Here is a 12,781-nt window from a genome sequence, read left to right on the forward strand (position 1 = left end):
TGCCCTGCTTTATCAGGCAAACTGCAACTTTACACCTTGTTAAGGAAGCAAAGTGAGAAGAAAACCACATTATACTGTTAACAAGGTAGATAAGACTATTATTTACAGTGACATTTTTTTAGGAACATTATTCTTCGTGCAACGGGACCAGAGATAAAGCATATCCTAAAATGATAATGCACACATTGAAAAGAGCTTTTTCACACTCGCTATCAGCATGAAGCCATGACCTCAGAGCAATAATCCCATACCTGAGCCAGCTGACAAGGGACTGTTCTGGAGGAAAAGCCAGTCCCAAACTCAGTCAGCTAAAATAAACACGTTATCTGCTCTGCGCTGAATCACAGTTTCTGGTTCAAACCAAAGCTCCTGTCTTTAGGTACTGATTGGGATTGCGTCTGGTTTTCCACCGAAGAGCTTATTCATTTCCACCGGCTCTCGTGGGCCACCCGAGAGGGAAGTGTGTGCTGTGGTACCTGTGGAGGACACGAGGCACTTCGAAGTTCAACGTGCAGCAAAGCACTCCGTTTTCAACCTGGCCGCTCATGAGAACAAGCACAAAGAGCAGACAGAAGGGGTTACCCCAAGAAATTTCAGCCCATGGGAGAAAATCGAACGCGTTTAATAAACCGAGACACTCGGGTCCTGCGGCGATGACTGCAGAACAGCCAAGACGCGTGAAACCATCTGAGAGCAACGTATTAGTCGCGATGATCTCCCCCGGCACACGAGGGCAGGGCGGCACGCAGGGGCTCGGCGCTCCCCCTCCGCAGGGCCCCGCGCTCCCCGCCCGCCCATTCGTGCCACAGCACGCGGCTGCCCCGCTCCCGCCCGGGCACGCCTGTGCCATTCCCCTCAGGGCCGGCCGACGGCCGAACCCGCGCGCGAGCCGCCTCCCCTCATCGCTTCACTTAAGCGGGCCGACGCTTTTCGAGTTCTACTCCCGGACGCCTTCCGACCCCCCTCGCCAAGCGCATCCCCTCCACCGAGCCCCGAGGCGGCGGGACACTCCGCCCTCGGAGCCGCAGCACGGCGCGCGGCTCCCTCCGCGCCGCCGAAACCCCGCGCCCCTCCGCCGGGGCTCCGGGCAGCGGCTTCGTGCCGCCCAGCGCGCACGCGCGTTCCCCTCCACGCACGCGCGCCGCGTCCCGAGCCGCAAAATCTGATAGGGGGGAAAATCTGAACGGCGCCGCCGCCGCCATATTGCGGAGCTGTCAGCGGCCGCCGCGCTCGGCGCCTCGTCCCCGGCGGCGCCGCGAGCAGCGCGGGGCGGCCCCGCAGCGCCTCCTGCCCCGCTGCCAGGGGGGAGCCGCGCGGCGGGGCGGGGAAACGCCCGCCTCGGTCCTCTCGGTTGCCTTTCCGCGCCTCGTCCCCTCCCCGACGCCGTGGGGGGAGCGCAGCCCCAGGTGAGCTCGGTGGCGCGGGGGCGGCGGGCCGGGTCGGGCGGCGGGCCGCTTGGCGGGCCGGGCGCTGCGGGCGGCGAGCGCTCCGTCCCGCCGTCCCCTCTGAGCGAGCCGTGGGCGTCCTGCGGGAGCTCCCGCTGCATTATTCATGGGTCTGCGGCCATGTGGCGGCTGCGTGCGGGAGCGATAAGGGCTCGCTTCGTGAAGGAGCGCCACGAGCATCTGTTGCTGTCTATTGTTCCCGACAAACGGACACTCGGAGAGTCCTTGAGTGCCGGCCGGCGGCGTGGGCTCTGCGGCCCTCGACGAGCCTTTGTGCCCTGCGTGTGCCTGGCTCCGTGCTCTGCGCAGGCTGTGCCGCCTGCGCTTCGCCTTTCGCGTAAAGGCGCGCAGCCCGCGGCTCTGTGCCTCCGGCCGTACCGGTTCTCTAAGTCTGCGCGTGGGAAACTACTCCTGTTAGTGCCGGCAGAAAGAACCGAACCGGCCGCGGGCTGCGGCGGGGCCGTCTTCTCCCATCGGCCAAGTATTTCGCGTTCCCCTTCAGGGCACGGCCTTCCGCAAGCGTTTTCTTTCTGAGCTGTGAGAGTTGGGAGAACTCGGCTTCGTTCCGTGCGTGTGACGCTGAGTCAGGCTCCGGAGGTGTCCCCGCGCCCGGCCCCGTGCCGCGCGTCTTGGCTCGGCGCTGCCCACGCGCGGGTGCCGCAGCTGTCGGTGCGTGGGCTCCGCTCTGCGGCACCGCGCCGGGCGGGGCGTGGAGCCGCGCGCGGGGAATCGGCCCCGCTTCTGGCGCGGGTGCGGAGGAGCGAAAGCCGTCGGTCGGGTTGTAACTTTCGTCTGTATCGAGCTGTCGATTTAGCAGAAGAGGGGTCGTGAGGAAAAATGAACGGCGGTGTTCCCAGATGAGCGGCCTCCCGGAGAGCGGCGGTCACAAGGCGGTGGCACATTTCCAGCTTTGTGCCGAAGTGACACAGCTCTTCCCTCAGGTTGGGAGGCTGGAGGGCTGAAGTACCCTACGCGACATCGAAAACCACGTGGAAAGGGACGCGGTGTGACACCTCAGGAGCTGTCCAGGGAGTTTTTCCTTGGGTACTGACTGAAAGAAACAGTATGAAAAGTGTCTGGAGGGAGAACAGAAAGTGCTCTTGTCATTTGCTGCTGGTATCACAGCGGGGAGTGTTGCCGGCCTTGCTGATGTTCGGAGCTGCCAGATAAAGTTAGTTCACTGCCGGTGTGGTGAAGCTATAGAATGCAAAGTTGCTCACAGCGTATGTGGTGAGAATGTGGATTCGTCCACGCAGTGTGTGATCAGGGGTAAGGAATGAAAGAGGTGAACTTCTGGTGGAGGCAGTTTCTGGTAAATAGAGCAAATGAAGTCATTTCAGTCATTGTCAGGGTAGGTATGTGGCTTTATTCTTCAGGGATCTTCAATTGCTGCTCAGCTTTTAAGAAGGAGTACTTGTGTTGGCAGGGGTTAAAAGGGAAGTTGTTCAAGGCATTGCAGCTTTGTATTGGATGTGTTAAAAACATCAAAGCTTTCCTATCACTTTGTATTGCCTTAAAAGTGTGTGGGTGTAGAGGAAAGGGAGGATTTTCAAGTTTGTAAATGTAACCAAACTTTATACTGAGTTGTGAAGAAAGACCTGATTATCCAAAGATACTGCGCATTAAAGCAGCACCCGGTGTGTCTCACGAGCTTTTCCCAGAGTTGGAGGGACCTCAGAAAACTCTTTGCTTTCTGTGCACAGCCCTTTTCTGAAGGGCTGCATCTCTGGGTAACTCTAGCAGCAGCTAATTCTTGGCTCTGCTGTGAGTTAAATAACTTTCTCTTTCGGTTTTAGGTGATTATTAATTACTCTGTGAAAGTCACATAGTTCAGGGAGAAACAGAATTATAACACTGACTCAAACAGGGAGCACTTTTGATTTAAGAACTCTAGCTAGTGCGTATGGAGGCTGATGTGAGGGCTTTGCTGTGCTTTATGGAACTAGTCCTAAGAGACTTGCACCACATTATTCGAGAAACACAACCCCTGGTTCTGCAATGGGACGTACCCAGGGTTTCAGTTATGCCACAATTCTTTGCTAACGCTATTTTTAGACAAGTCTCTCACCTTAAAACAATAGAGTACTTGTGTCAATCACATGTCTTAATTTCCATTTTTACTTCTTTATCAGACTTACATGGGAAGACTGCATGTTGTTGTAGAACTCATCCAGATCTTGGTTGGATGCCTTAAGCAAAATTCTGAAGTTGACAGTTTATTAAGCTTAGTATGCAAGTTGTTTAGCACATCTGTCTCTAACTGGTAAGACATCAAGTGTTGCATAAACATCATTTGTCTGTTCTGTGTTCCTTTCTATTTAACTACCATGCTGGCTGCTGCCCAGTTCTCATTAGTACTTCTGAAGTTCTTGGGATCTCCAGTCGAGAAGAAAGCAGCTCCATCTTCAAAATGGCTCTGGCTGTAAATATATTTGAAGCGTAACAATCGTCCCTGTTATATAGTAACTATTTTCAGAGAATCAGCAAGTCAGGTATGGCGGGTGTGGAGGGAAACGTTCTTTTAAGGAGGTGTAGGTGTAAGTGTTGCTATGTAAAATTCTGTAGTATCTGGCACTGGTCCCATCTCTTCTTTTTTAAAATTATTATGATATTTTATTTACAGAATTTAGCTTTTTATTTTATCCCTCTTCCTGTAACATTGCTTGTCCTGGTTCCCCTGTGGTCTGCCTGCATCTCAGACAATTGTGTAGGTATTTCCTTACCTGAGTGACAGATACACGTAGAGGTATAGCCTGTGTGAACGCACAGCTTTATTGGACCTTGCCAAGTGTGTCCTTAGGATCTGTTGAGCTTAGTGGAAGGGATGGTTGTCCCACGGGTGTGCGCGGGCTATGCTAGAAGAAAGGTTTTGGCAGAAAGCTGAGGCCGAGTGGGTGAGTACAGTGGCCTGTAGGTTTTCTGTTGCTGCCTGTAAAACTGTTGGAGATCACAACAATTGCAGTGCTACAAGACTGCAAAGAAAAAGTGTATTTATGTTAAACAAGTTCCTGTAAATGGCTGAGCTGGCATTACGTGGCTGAAACTCTGTGGTCCTGCCATCTGTGTGCCGGCAGGCAGGTGCTGAGAGCTCACAGCCCGGGGACACCCTGCAAAGAGACTTCTGGAGGAAGGCTGTGTGCTGTCGGACAGGGCTCTGCTGATGCTGGGGCTCCGTTTTCCATCATCTCGGGCCTCCCGTCCCCTCCTCACCTGACCCCGGCCCCACGGCTGTGTGCATGAATGTTTCTTTTGAAAACAGCTGCTGCATAAATTATCTGTCAGAATTTTGGCATCGTGTGCTTTCTGCACCATCGCTTTCTGGATAAAGCTTTCTTTGTCATCTTTCAACAATTGCTTTATTTGTTGGCTTCTGTGGCATAACTGGGAACATGGATGATAATGATTTAAAAAAAACAAAAAAAATCGAACTGCTATGTTGTTAAATGAATTGAAATCTCAATTGTTCATTTTAAGAGAATTTCTGTTTGGTTTGTGATGCGTGGCATCTGACCTCGTGGTGACTCAGTGCAGACATGGATCACAGCAGCACGTGCCATGACGGCGTCGAGGCCCGGGGAGCTGCAGCAGGAGCTCTGCACCCACAGCCCCACGGGGCTGGTATGGAATGGGGGTTAAGATAAAACTGAGCAAATGTAATTAACTGCGTCAGCAAAAAGCTTAGTGAGAGCCAAAATAACGCCGTCTGCTAAATATAAATTGGATACACGTAAATGGCAGAAGTGAGCTCCTACTGCAGTCGTCATAGTGGAGGTGAAGGTATTTTGCCTGGTGGTGATATTTGGTTTCTTTCAGTCAGATATTTTTCTTATATTTGTTTTGTTTTAATGCTAATTGATGCTGATAGCTGGGGAAGATAAGGTGTTTTTTCTATTTGCTGCTTTATTTTCTTTTTTTTTTTTTTCTCCATTTTGAGATCTGGGAAGAACTTGATTTTTCTGTAGTGATAATAATTAGTTGCAATGCTTTTATATGAATATATTGCTGTGAAATTGTATAATACTGAGCATTGAAAGCATGTAGACACAGGCTGTTCCTGCACTATGTGCACTTTTATTTCAATATTATAAATTTCCAATTAACATCAGTGTTGGATTCATGTGACTTTTTTTCTTAAAATACAACACATGGTTTGTATGATCTGCAGTAAGACCAGGCTTCAGCACAACTGGGGGAACTTATGATATTTCTCTTTTAAATAAATGGAGTTACAGCTTTAATCTAAGATACTACAACAGATGCTTCAGTGAAAATTGAGATACTGCTTGCTCTGTATAGATCTTTTCTGTTCCCTATGCTCCACAGTCACCTGTTGGGCCCATAGGATCTGTGGGGCTGGCAGTGACACTGTGTTCAGTTATGGACAAGAGGATTCTGAACTTTCAACTGGTAGCTTTGTTTTATTGCATGCAAACAGTATGTGTTAATTGTGTAAATTCAGTTAAATTATATATCTACTAGCTGTGGTTTGATGACTTAAAATTATCCTATAGAATGAAATGTTGTAGTGACATTTCTGATTTAAACGATTGCCCTAAGGTTTTAGAGTCTGCTTTCAAATGGTAATTTAGGGTTGGTTTATAGCAGTTGAATAAAATCTTTAGGTAAAACCAAAAGCAGAAAAATAATATCTTGGAAGCATTTGCAAAGGTATGATGGTATGGCACAATCCTTTTGGAAAGTGGTAGGCACATTTCTTCTAGAAAGGCTTCAGAAAGCGATCAGCTGGTCGCAGCCCAGCCTTGTGCCATGTGCTCTCATTTGTTTTCTGGAGCCTGAACTTGAGTAATAACAGTAATCCTACCACACCTCTTCTTTTCAATGCAAATACGGGCACATAAAAGCAGCTGTGCCGCTTACTATCTGTTTGAGAACTGTTGAGTTGGTGCACTTCTAAAATGGTGGATGAGACTCAGCTTTGGAACGGTTAGTTTTCTGAGCTTAACTCCAGGGCTGAGCCTTTGCTGGCAAGAAGGTGAGCGTGGGGGTTGCTGCAGCTTGGAATCCTTCCTGCTGATAGCAGAAGTTACAGCTAAGCTGTTCTACTTCTTATTTTTGGGGGGCTGCTACAGAAGGCAGGGAGGAGGGAGGGCAACCTCTTCTGTGAATTGAGTGTGTGCTGTGGCATTCTATCAAAGGGCAGTGCTGTACAGACCCGGGGAACTTCGTAGAAACATCATTTCTTATCTTACATCATTCCCACGCTCCTCCTCCCCACAAAGCTCTTTCAGTAAAAAATAAGAACAGAGGGAAGATGTAATTCTGGAGAAGTTTGCTGAAGTTTTTCAAAATTGTATCAAACTGTGCATTCAAATAGTAAAATAGCATTACTGATATTGTTCAGTACTTCAGAATCTCCTTCTTTACAAACTATAAAGTAGGAAAAGAAAACCAGGGAATGCCAGTGCCCTTTAGCTTGCTCTGCAAAGCTTTGTTCTTATTTTCTGTATTTTTATAAGAAGCAAAGGAGACATAACTTATATTTAAATATATGTGTAACAATGTATTTGCTTTTTTTTTTTTTTTCCTTTGTGATTGTGAAATCCATTTTACAGGAGTTTACTTTTGATTAATAGATTGCTTTGGTTTTGTCTCTGAATTTCTTTAAGTGCTTCTGGGAATGTTACCTTTCTGGTGTAATAATGGAAATGTAATACTGGCATCTCAGATTATGCTGAATAGTGCATCATCTTCCTTTGCCTTAGCATGAATGATATTGCAGTTTTATCATTTTTGAAGGCAGTGCTACCTTTGGTCCCCTTTGCAGAGCAGCTGCAGGGCTTGTTCACAGAAGTCAGTACTTTAAAGCTGAGCAGGAAGATGACCACTACTTAGTCTTTCTAGGTTGGGATGAACAGAATCATGGCAGAATGAGATCTCCCAGCCACATTACAAGCATTGTAGGTTTTTTTGCAAGACATAAAGACCATTCTGATCTTGTAGAACACAGCAGTAGATAATTTCATAACCATTTAGATATTACATGTAGCCTTCCTCCTTACAAAATGAAGAAAATCTGCTTTGCTTAATTTTTATTTTTAATTTGTACTGTAATGGTCTACTTGTGTTTGTCTTCATTAGGGAAAAATGAGTGTGTCGTTTCTTCCGAGAGAAGTGGATGCTTTTATACACAAGAAACTGTTGTGATGCTTAAAGATCGTGTTAACTTTTTCTTTGTTTGCATGAAGTTTCAAATTTGTCTGGCATTGACAGTTTAAATTGCAGCTTTGGAGTTTCTTGAACAAATTTTTCTTCTCATAATGCTCAAGGTTTTCAGTACTGAAAGATGTCTAATATCACTTTGTTTTTAAAGAACTTGTAGCACTTGGGGAGCTATCTTAATTCTTACTTTAGTGGAGTATTATTTTATAAGCACTGGAAAGGAGGCTACTTTCTAGAATCCTGTACATTCTGGAAGTGGGTAACTTAGCTGCTTGTTATTGTTACCTACTGAAAAGGGCATTTTGTATGTGCAGAACACCTGTTTATCTGTGTTGGCATTTGTACTATTTGCTGATGTATGCAAGCTCTGTTATGATTAATTTTAAAACAGCCTTTTTTACATTTGTTTTTGACAGAAGGGAACAAAGAATTTACGGAAGACTGAAGTGAACAAGAGAAAGCCAGCAAAATGCCAAAACCAGTAAGTTGCTTTTCTCTTAGTCATCTAAAATTTAACAGAACTTTCAGTTTTTTGGAGTGGCAATTCTCTGTGTAGAAGGAGCTGAGTGTCCTGGTGAACAGCAGGCTGACCGTGAGCCAGCAGTGTGGCCTTGTGGCCAAGAAGGCCAATGGTTTCCTGGGGCACATTAAAAAGAGCGTGGCCAGCAGGTTGAGGGAGGTCATCCTCCCCCTCCGCTCTGCCCTGGTGAGGCCACATCTCAAATACTCTGTTCAGTTTTGGACTCCTTGGTTCATGACAGACAAAGAAGTTCTGGAGAGAGTTCAGTAGAGGACCACAAAGATGATAAAGAGCTTGGGGCATCTCCCTTACGAGGAAAGGTCGAGAGACCTGGGGCTGTTCAGTCTGGGGAAGAGCAGACGGGGTTTTATCAGTGCTTAAAGTATCTGATGGGTGGGGGTCAGGTTGGTAGGGTAAGGCTCTTTCTGGCAGTGACCGGTGGCAGATGAAGGAGTAATGGAATACTGGAATAGAGGAAGCTGCATATGAACATGAGGAAGAACATGTTTACTTTGAGGATGGCACTGGACCAAGCTGCCCAGAGAGGTTGTGGAGTTTCCTTCTCTGGAGATACTCAAAACCTACCTGGACTCTTTCAGGTGCAACCTACTATGGGTAACCTACTTTATCAGGGGGTTGGTCTGAAGGATCTGCAGAGATCCCTTCTATCATCTATGATGCAGTGATCTTAGAACAGCACTGGTTGTTTTGCCCGTGTCCAGAATATGTTTCATAAGATCTTATAATACACAAGTGGAGTTCAGCTGGATAGTTTGGTATGAACATGTGAAACGTAGGGGAAGCTTGGTGCTTTGAGGAGTTGTGTGTCAGTTGTGCAGTTCAAGAGGAGAGTAGTGCTCAGAGACTGCAGTGGACTTAAAGCCTGGTTGGCTGGCAGGGGGAGTGATCTTTTAGGTACTGTTGACTTTGAGGTGAGATGGCGTACGCTGGGTGGCGGAGGCGCACTTTGTTCTTGACTCAAGGTCTGTTAGAATAAGTGGAAGGTTTTGCTGTAGGGTCTGTGACAAAAGACAAAACGTATGAAGTGTCAGTAATAGCAATGGGTCCATTAGGTGGTGTTTTTACTGTGGTGGGAGGTGAAATCTAGAAGGCAAACAAAGAAGGGAGAACACCTCATTTCAGCTAAAATATGGTTCATCCACTTTGTGTCCAGAAAAAAAAACTTTCATTTTTGTCTTGATGCTGATTTTAGAATCCTTCAAGGATATACTCAGGAAATTGTTCTTCTGTTGTTGTTGTAATATTGTATGTTCAGTTCTTTGTCTACCATGTGTTAAATGACTTTTGGTTCTCTTTTTTCCCTTGTGCTTAGTGAGCAAAACATTCAGAAAGGGAACTGAATTGTCAAAGATTTTCTCTTCTTCTTAATTGGGTTCTGTAATAGTCTTCAGACTTCCTTTGTTTACTGGTGTTTCATGAGGTAGTAGATGAGGAATGGGGCATATCTACCACTGAGTGCAGTTGTGTGTAAGTGTACATGTATCTTTTTGTAGAAGTTTTTTGCTCTTAATTTGAAATGCCAATAGTCAGTATTACACGCCAGTATGTGGAAATGGTGTGGCATAATGAATAATGTGAGCGTGTCTGTTCAAAGGCTAGAAATTGTGTCTGGAGCTTAATCTACTTGTCAATCCACGGGCAAACTGTCAATGTCATTTTCTCCTTTCTGCCCCCCCAGTGATTTAGACCAATATCTTAACTCTTTATGAAAGGAGAATGAGTTATTTGTGTACTAACCCCTTCCTGCAGAAAGCCGCATTCTTAAAGACAAGAAAATGAATTGGCAACGTATTATTTTCTGACCTTTTCCAATCCTGGCTATGTTAATTGAGTTGTACTTTGAATAGAGCTTCCTAACTGGTAGAGTATTTTTAGAATAAGGGAAAAAAGTGATTGTGGGATCCTGAAACCCCCAACTCCATGCAGTAACAGCCCAGGGAACTCACAGGTGTGATTGATAGAGAACAGCTCTGCCTGAGTGAGGTTACCTTTTCTTAAACTGTGGGATCAGAACCACAAAACTTAGCCTCTACCTCAAGGACTTGAGAGGAAATCGTAGGAAATGTGATTTTGGGAAGGTTTGAAGCAAAGGCGTATCCTTAGAATTGACATTGTGGAGTTGTCAGAAGGGCTCACAATCCATCCTACAAATAGAAATTTGCTACCAGAGCTTTGAAAGAAAGCGGGAGTTGTGCTAAAGTTGTGAGTATGCATACATATATTCTTCTATGATGGGCTTTATGTAAGACTTTTCAGATGTTGGCCTTTTCCTACTGATGTTGTAGGCGCTCCTGAGAAATCACCAGGAGAAGAGAGTCGTGAAGAAGTGAAATGAAATTGGTAACTTTTCTGGAAAAATGTCATAACGGATTTTTTCCTCTAAACCCTATCTTGCAGAAATTGTACCTTGTAATCAGTTAACATAGTAGTAGCACACTGGCACAGATGGGATAACTTTACCTGTAGAAGTCAAACCTCAGGTTTTGCTCTGGTAGCTTCTTAAATGATAGGCCACTGTGAAGCTTCCCCTGAAAGTTGACCTGTTGAGATTTTTTTCCCTCAGATCCTGCAGTGTTGATCCCAATGATAGTTGTTGAGAAATCCAGTGTGCTTGTAAGTGAATCTGTGCATAAAACTGAGCAAATTCTGCATTTTAGAATGAATTTTATTTTGATGTTACTCGTAACAAATAATGAAGTTGAAGATCAGTGTAAATCACTGAACTCTTGATTACAGGAAGATCAATGGAAATAAATGCAGGTTTTTTCTTGCTTTTATGTGGAAAGTTTATGTAATATTCAAAACAGAATTAAACAAATGAAGACCAGTGAAGTGTTTCACCATGGAAAAATTTTGCTTTGAGACTCAGCTATTTTTCCTGGAAGTTTAGCCTCTGTCTGCAGTAAGGTTCATGGCACTGGGAATGATCTTCTTATATGTGGTAGTAAAGGTCATTGTTCTTATGTGAGTGGGATTTTCTCTCAGAGGCTGCTAGGTTAAGTGGCTGGAGTGCAAGGTAGTGTTTTGAAAAGGGTATAAGCAACTTTAATGCATTGTTTTGAGATATTAAGGTAATATGTGTATGAAAAACATCCACTATTAAAACATTTTCTTGTTCTTGCTTCTGTAGAAAAGTCTGTTGATGTACTTGATGTGTGTTTGGAACAAAGCAGCTCTCTGCAGTTTTCAAGGAGCTTGCTCAGCATCTCTACTTTTAAAATAAGTACTTTGGAGACATGAATACTCTCAGTTCTGCCTGTCAGTGCACAATTAAATTGCATTTAGCTTTAGTGATCCTTCTGGAAAAAAAAAAAATTGCTGATTTGTCTTTAATTAGGTCTTTGTTACTGTAATCAAAATTGGGGCTGCTCTGCTTGATTTTTGCAATGTGCTCACTTCTCTGCCCAGGGAAGAACAGAGCATCTGTTGAATCTTACTTGCAATGTTTCATTCCAAAAAGAACAGATACGAAATGTTTCTCAGCTGTATGCCATTCTCTCAGCTCTTCACCAAAAATAGGAACGTGGGGTCTAAAATTAGACACCATTAGTTACGTAAGTGTTAATCATTTCATAGGCTAAGAAGATTAGGTTTAATTGACTGAAATTTTAGTTGCATTTATAAGGTGTAAGAGGAGTTAAAAGTATCGGCTCTTCTTGTTGTTTTTTTTTCCTGATAGTTTTCAACAGTTTTGTGCAAGGCACGAAGGAGCAAGATACCAGGTTGTCACAGGGCTACATGTCAGAAGATTAAAAGCAGCTCTTTGGGGCTGTGGCATTTTATGCTATTGTGTATCTAGGAGCAGTAGCTATCACACTGTGAAGTAATATGGATGTTTAAAATTGGAATCAGTATTTGCAGGATTAAGTTAATTCCTGCGAAATGGTTGAATTGAGTGGTTTACATTGTAGCAACATTCTGATAAAAAGTGGATTTGTTTTGCAGGGCAATCTTTAGATATTCAGTGCATTAGTTATGGTTTGGACGTATGATTTATTTTGTGCAGCAGAAATAGAGAATTGATGTTATTTTTGAGGACCTTTTTGATTTTTCTAACTTTGGGTTTTCTCAATTTTTGTGTTGCGTTATTCTGTAGCCTTTAGGCCATTTGATCCTTACCGTTTAACTTCTCTCATTCTTTAATTTTTCTCATTCATCTTTTCATCATTTTTTTTTTCACACGATTTTAAACAGTTTTCCTATTCTCTGTTACAGAATCACAGAATGGCCAGGGTTGGAAGGGACCTCAAGGATCATGAATCTCCAACCCCCTGCCACATGCAGGGCCACCAACCTCCCCATTTAATACCAGACCAGGCTGCCCAGGGCCCCATCCAACCTGGCCTTGAACACCTCCAGGGACGGGGCATCCACAACCTCTCTGGGCAGCCTATTAGTGCCAGCTCAGCTTTAGGCTTCTTAATGATAGCTGAAGCACCGCAACTCATCACAGCAAACAGTGGCTAAAGGACAGCAATGGCTTTTTTCCTTTCCCTGACCATTTGTTTCCTTTACTACCTGTGGACAAGGAACCAAGCTAGTTACTGTAGGAGCTGTGAGATAAGTCTTGGTAGTCTAAACATCGATTTAATGCTCTTAGGTGGAACTTTCCAAT

At 45.1% G+C, this 12,781-nt stretch overlaps 1 protein-coding gene across 2 annotated transcripts in view; it reads left to right on the top strand.

The window, feature by feature from the left end:
• Positions 1-1,287: 1,287 nt before the first annotated feature.
• RDX (radixin) overlaps positions 1,288-12,781 on the top strand; it is a 37,054-nt gene continuing 25,560 nt past the window's right edge. Inside the window, exons 1-2 of one of the 2 annotated variants that reach the window (XM_048935342.1) lie at positions 1,288-1,406; positions 8,042-8,106. In XM_048935342.1, coding sequence (XP_048791299.1) covers positions 8,095-8,106 — 12 coding nt within the window. In that variant the 5' untranslated portion in view covers positions 1,288-1,406; positions 8,042-8,094. Of the gene's footprint in view, positions 1,407-2,593; positions 2,617-8,041; positions 8,107-12,781 lie in introns of those variants that run through there. The other variant, XM_048935351.1, reaches the window with a different exon arrangement.

The sequence above is a fragment of the Lagopus muta genome, chromosome 1, assembly GCF_023343835.1.
Source record: "Lagopus muta isolate bLagMut1 chromosome 1, bLagMut1 primary, whole genome shotgun sequence".
Taxonomy (NCBI): Eukaryota; Metazoa; Chordata; class Aves; order Galliformes; family Phasianidae; genus Lagopus; species Lagopus muta.